Here is a 6839-nt window from a genome sequence, read left to right on the forward strand (position 1 = left end):
TTCAGTGCGGCTTACATAGTATATCAAATTTACAAAATAACAACATAGAATTGAATCCTGCTTTCCCCCAGGGAATGGATAATGGGACCTTTACTTATTGGGATCAGGCTGGACTTACTTTAGTGGAGCATGTCCTTTGTGAGGATGGCTCAATCAGAGTGTCACAAAGGACATGCTGCAAGTGTTGGCAGAGTTCCAACAGTTGGCTCCAAGGGGGTGAGCAGTTATTTTTGCTTATTACCAACTTTTACATTATATTCGAACTTTAGATGTCTCTAAGCTTCAAATTCCTGTAGATCATAAGTTGAGGGAATTGTTTATGCAATCTCAGGACTGCATAAATCACTTCAAACATTGCAGGGCCAGAAAGATTATGTTTATTTGCAACATGCTTGGGAAAAAGAGTTAGGCTGCACTTTAAGATCCATTTGATGTTTTACGCGCCGTTAAGCTTTTCCCACGGTAGCTATAGTGTAGACCAGTGGTTCCTAAACCTGGTCCTAGAGGCACCCCAGCCAGTCAGGATTTCAGTATATCCACAATGAATATTCATAAGATAGATTTGCATACACTGCCTCCTCTGCATGCAAACCTCTCTCATGAATTTTCTTAGTGGGTATCCTGAAAACCTGACTGGCTGGGGCGCCTCCAGGATCAGGTTTGGGAACCACTGGTGTAGACTTAAGTGAGGGCCTTTATAAAATTATTTACAGAGCTTATTGGCCACAAACTCATGCATATTAGGCAAAAAAATGTAAAAATACTGAAAGCACTTTGGCTCATGCTATTTGGGGTTGTCCTGCAATACATTTGTTTTGGACCAAAATGCTGACCGACTTAAATCAGTCATTAGAGATATGGGTTATTGCTCCCTTGGATTGAATAATATGTGACATCTGAATAATAATGAGATAAGAAAGAGAAGAGAACAAAAAGTATTGGTGAGGAAAGCTATTCTAGTAGGGGGAAAGTGTGTGCTCCAGTTGTGAGTGCAACCTGAAGCCTTGACAAACTAGCAATGAAAAAACCAATTTCACACATTCATACTATAAGAGGCCAAAGAAGCGTGTTTCACTTTTAAACATAGGAAAAGTTTTCTTTTGATTTGGTCTCCTTATATCCATTTGCTGCCCCCAAGACTTGGAAGTTTGATTTTGAACCAATTACAATAATGGTTTTCTTTTTTTATTATTATTTTATACTAGTGTGAAAGGCCCATTTCAGAGAGGAATGAAACGGGCGCTAGGACCGCTCCCCCCCCCCCCCCCCCCCCCGATGTCTGCACTGCCACTGTCCACCTCGCCCTCACCAGGTCGCCGCCGCTGCTCCTCCATCCACAGAGGCGGCACGGCGGTCCAAAATCAGCATCAGGTGTTGTGTGTGTGCGTGGCGAAGGGAGAGGCAGAGATGCAAGTCCCTGGTGTTGCTTTAAATGTAAAGGGAGTGAGTGGTTGACCTTCTGTGCACTCATTTTCTCTGACACTGCAACTGAGAGGAAGCAGTGGGAGGGGGGAAGGGGAGCAGGCCCAGCAACACAGTCAGCAGGAGAGCAGCAGATTGGAGCTTGCGCTTTGAATCCTCAGCCATGCCCTGACGATACAGCAGGGGAGGGAGGGGAGCAGATCGCAGCTTGCTGGCTATGTTTCCCTACTCCTTACTCCTGCCTGTGATTTGTGAAACCGGATATCTACACCACCATGCAAAACGGAAGTGAGACTTCATTAGAACGTTGGTGGTGCCTTTTATATATATATAGATAGATATTCTCTTAGGTGATTTTGTTACAGTCTTCTCTGGAATGTAGACATTTATGGGTTGAAGGATGGGTTTGGGTGGGAGCAGGTCGGGAGAGAAGACTTGAGAAGAGGGGATAGAGGATATGGTTTAATGAAGCACTAGTGGCCTGAAGAGTACTTGATTTTTCCAGTTCTTGTCAAACAAAATTGAAAAATTATGTTGGACTAATTTGCAATGTTTGTGACGACAAAGAAGATTTTTCTTAAATTTGCAGAAGAACATATGTGCATAAATTGAGGATTATTATGCATACTTATTCTGAAAATGCACATATGTGCTTTTGTAACCTGCATTAAAATTGGCACATTTTTGAGAATTTTTCTAGGTCCTAGTTATAAAATAACCATATTACTGTTTATGTTGTGGTAGTAGTCTTATCCAGTTATATAACGGTATAATCTTTCCAGAGACACTAACAAAAAATATTTTCAAATTTCCCAAGAAGCTGATTTTAAAATTACTGTGCACCAACTGGGGTGAAATTCTTCAAGAAGGTGATAAATCCTAATAAGTAAACAGTGTGTCCATGTTACTGCATTAACACATGTTATTTACCACAGAAAAATGGGACCTCTTCACCAGTAATGCACAAATACACTTTTGTATATCTAGTGTAGTCTTTTTGACCAAAGTTAGTACATACCACATAGGTTAATAATTTAGTTACCTGCTAGAAGATATTCATTCTGATAACCCAGATTTTGAGTCACAGTTAAGAATTATGAAACAAAAATTTACAAAATGCATGCAAGCTGGTTTACGTGTATACAATTACGTAGAAATGAAAAGTCAGCAAAATAGGAATATGTTGCTGTTGGGCTAAATAAGTTTTTAATTAGATTTCAAGAGCTATATACTGTTCATCGGGTCACTGCACTGTAATTATAATAACCTTCAATTTCTTTTGCATGGTATACACAGCAATTAGCAGAAGAGAGTACATACAGAACAGAGCTCCAGATGCAACTGGATAGTAAAGAGAGTGATATAGAGCAACTCCGTGCTAAACTGTCTGACCTCCAGCTTAGAATGGATTCCACCAGTGTTACTAGTCTCTCAACAGATGAAGCTGATGGAATTATCCCAGGTAAGATCATTAGTCACTTGATTACCTTGAGAAAAAAGGTGTTAAAATAATTGACTCCAAATTTCTACTCTGTAATGTGCATAAGATTTAATCTAGAACAGGGTTAGACAAAGTATAGCCAGTGAGCCTCATCCAACTCATCAATATCCTTCTCATCTATGGCAATATAAGTGTCCCATCCTGCAGTGGCAATGTCGCTTGTCCAGCCCACAGGAAGACCTGACATCCATATGCTGGTGGAAGTGATGTCACTGTTGCAAACTGGATGAGGATAGAAGTCTCCTTTCCTGTATGCAGTGCTTTGAGGAGGAACCCCCACCCACCCTCTGATAAACTGGCTTGCCATGTAGAAGGGTTTAAATATTGACCCATTAAATTTATGTGCTGTTAAATGTCTTGTCGAGACCCAGTCAGTGCTAGTTAATTGGATAGGAGCCTTCCTTTCTGGTTAACTAGTGCTAAATATTCTCCCACCATTTATAAATGGCTAAGAATAAAAGACTCTTTTATGTGCTAAAAAGAGAAGCTTAATCATATGCTATAAGCAAAATAATGCCTCTTTATAAATTCATTTTTATGGAATATGTAGTCTCCAGTGTTGTGAGGATTGTAGATATGTAAATCAGTATTAACATTATACAAGCGTGATTCATATAAACATTTTTAGTGACTGTGTTCCAGAATTATTGCTACACTACTTAACAGAAAATCATTGTCTGAAAACTCAAAAGTTCCTGTCTCTTGTTCTTTATATCTAGTTGATTCTTCCTGCATTCCTTATTTATTTATCTTCTACTGTGTTCTTGTCGTCTGTGAGTAAATGGGACATCAGTGTACCTTTCGCTGCTTGGGTTTTGTTTTTTTGAAACCATGCTTCCAGTTTGCTTCCCCTGGCTGTGTTTTCATGCTAATTTTCTGTTTTAGAGGTTCAAATGGTTACCTTTTTATATATAATTTTCAGAATTTTTTCTCAGTTGACTGCAGTACCCAGTTAAACGACAATACATTCTTGGATAAGTTCTGCTTGGCTGTTAGCTTTTTTGTTTTGGGAATTTTAGAGTGTTTTCTGGTCTGTCTTCATTGTCAGGTTTCTTGGAAATCATGTTATTATGCAGATGTCTGTGCTCTTGCATACACTTTTAATTTGTGATGAAGCATGAAATAGTAAGATTGTCAGTGCCTTTGTGTGTGGGTATGTGTGTATTTCATTTTTGTTCAGCTGTGCTTTAAATTTTGCCTGTTGCAGCATGATGCATCCTTTGTACTTTCTATACTTGATACATCCACACTATGGCAATTAACTGTATATTTTGTTTTGTTTTGTTTTTAACCAGAATCCAGAATAGAGGGTTGGCTTTCAGTTCCAAACAAAGGAAATATAAAACGATATGGATGGAAAAAGCAGGTACTAGCCTATTGTGCATGCCCTTTCAATGTTTTGTTCATATTTAATATTAAATTTATGCTGATACATCCTTCACAATAAAAGGCATTATATCAAAATGTAGGGCCTTGTTTACTAAGACGTGCTATAGGCACGCTAGCTTTCTTAGCGTGTTTCTAGTGTTAGTGTGCGCTAATTTTTAGCACACGTTAAAAATGCTAGCACATCTTAGTAAATAGGGCCTTTAATCATCAATGTCCTATTTTCCCTTGGAGACCTCAAAGAAGGTTTTTGGCATAGTGTTAGGTTCCACCTTATTTGAAAATCAGCTGGCTGCCTTATCATAATAAAAAGATTTTTTAGGCATGAGATGCCTTAGAAGAGTAAGGAATTGTTTGGAAATTGATCATTTTAAAGTGATTGTACAGGTATTAATTATTAGTCAGTTGATTACTGCAGTATGTTGTATACAGGATGTACAGATCTGTTATTGAGATTACAGACATTGCAGAATACATCACTAAGGGGGTCTTTTACTAAGCCATGGTAACATTTTTAGCTCGCTGTAGAAATCAACTGGTGGTAAACGCTGAGATTCCCATACCACCAGCTGATTTCTACGTGAGCTATAAACATTACTGTGGTTTAGTAAAAGACCCCCTGAGGTTGTTACCTTTTATATTAGAGCCCATTGGTTACCAATGCAAGCATGTATAATTTTTAAAGTTTGTACAATGGTGTTTAAGATTCTATATGGTCAGATACCACAGTACTTGATAAAGATTGTGTCCTTTCTGTTATCCCAAGGGATGTTGCAATAAAAGAATTGGATGCTACTATATTTCCCAGTTGAGAAAAGTTAGGTGTAAACGTATTTTTATTTCCATTTTTTCTTATTAAGCCATAAAAATGTGAAATGATCTTCCTGAGAATATTAGAACACCTGTTAATCATCTATAGTTTAGGAAGTACCTAAAAACTTGGCTATTTCAGAAATTTGTATTAGAAAAATGACTGAATATTATTGACTTATCTTATTTTGTATTTTCCCTGGGTATGCCTGGGCTCTTGTAGTCCATTAACCACATTGAACTAATCTAGGTACATGCGGAATATAAATATTATACAATAGAAATGCCTTTTACTGGAGGTCCAAGCCCGTTCCTGCCTTTAACAGAAGAGCAAACGTTAGCACATAGGGAGAGTATTTTTTTTTTTACAGGATGCGTGGGCTAGGAAAGCACATATGCATATGTTGCACCTATTTTATAAAAACAACTTATAATATGAACCCGTATACCTTTATAAACAGTCTATTTGAAAGCTTCCACACAGAGTTACATCTGTTACAGTGCAGATGGAAACATTTGCCCGGTTGCATTCATATTTTATAATGTATACAATTAGCTTGCAACTATGCCCCTGCTTCGCACAACCTCCACCCTTGGTATTATCTGTGCATATACCATATAAAATATGTGCTGTGTTTTGGTAGCATATAATTTTATAAAACCCCTGTGCATAAAATGGTGTTTCATTTGCAAAAAAAAAAAAAGTGTGTAGTATAGCCCCCTTACTGTCAGCATAAGAGGCCTCATAGTGCAATTTGTGAGTTGCTTGCCTACTGTGCTGACAACCTGAGTTTGAAGCTTGCACTGGGATTTCTGTCAGGTAGCTGGCAACTCAACCCAGCCATCCATTCACTTTTGGTTGGTAAATGAGTTCCTATCCTTAGCTGAGGGTTAGGGGTAAAGATGACTGGGGAAGGCAAAACCATGCCATTAATAGTTTGCCAAGAAATGGTAACTCAAGTGATGGCTCCCTTAAGTCATTTGTAACTTGGGACTTGTATACAGAGGGGGCTACCTTTATTGTTATCATATGTATTTTTATATATTTATATAGATGGATATTGATATAATGATCCTTATTAACTATGGAAAGATAGTTTGATTATTGTTATTGATGAGTTCTTAATATTTTAACTTTTTATTTTTCTTCTCTCTAGTATGTTGTGGTAAGCAGCAAAAAGATTTTGTTTTACAATGATGAGCTGGATAAGGAACAATCAAATCCATCCATGGTATTGGACATTGAGTAAGTTGATCTACATCAGCCACAGAGTGTTAAAAACAAGATAATGAGGCTTCTTTACTAAAAAGAATATTTTGCAGAGAGCCAGTGATTTGGTGGCTGTGGTGCTGTGCAGAAGTATAATTGCTGAAACAACTATTTGGGCTTTTATAGTGGTTTTGATCAGTTAAACTCACCAGCTTGGAGCTGGCATTTTTAATCAGTTCTCGTGGAAAGTATTTTGCTTAAGCAGTTGTAAATCAAAAACATAGTCAAGGGTGGCTCTAGGTTTTCTGCTGCTCCAAACAAATAATTTTTGGCTACCCCATCTATGAATTTTTTGTTGGTTTTTACTTGTACCTGCTCTTTGTAATATATATATATAATAGTAAAAAAGGCCCGTTTCTGTTAGAAATGAAACGGGCACTAGCAAGGTTTTCCTTGGAGTGTATGTTTCAGAAAGAGCGTGTGTGAGAGATGGAGCGTGTGTGTCAGAGA

General features: G+C 37.9%; 1 protein-coding gene across 2 annotated transcripts in view; it reads left to right on the plus strand.

Moving 5' to 3' along the window:
- The window catches only part of ROCK1 (Rho associated coiled-coil containing protein kinase 1), a 523306-nt gene that overhangs the window by 446074 nt on the left and 70393 nt on the right, over positions 1–6839 (plus strand). For both annotated transcript variants that reach the window (XM_030212894.1, XM_030212901.1), the window contains 3 exons: positions 2719–2884; positions 4219–4289; positions 6277–6365. In XM_030212894.1, coding sequence (XP_030068754.1) covers positions 2719–2884; positions 4219–4289; positions 6277–6365 — 326 coding nt within the window. The remainder of the gene's footprint in view (positions 1–2718; positions 2885–4218; positions 4290–6276; positions 6366–6839) is intronic.

This window comes from Microcaecilia unicolor, chromosome 1 (assembly GCF_901765095.1).
Source record: "Microcaecilia unicolor chromosome 1, aMicUni1.1, whole genome shotgun sequence".
Taxonomy (NCBI): Eukaryota; Metazoa; Chordata; class Amphibia; order Gymnophiona; family Siphonopidae; genus Microcaecilia; species Microcaecilia unicolor.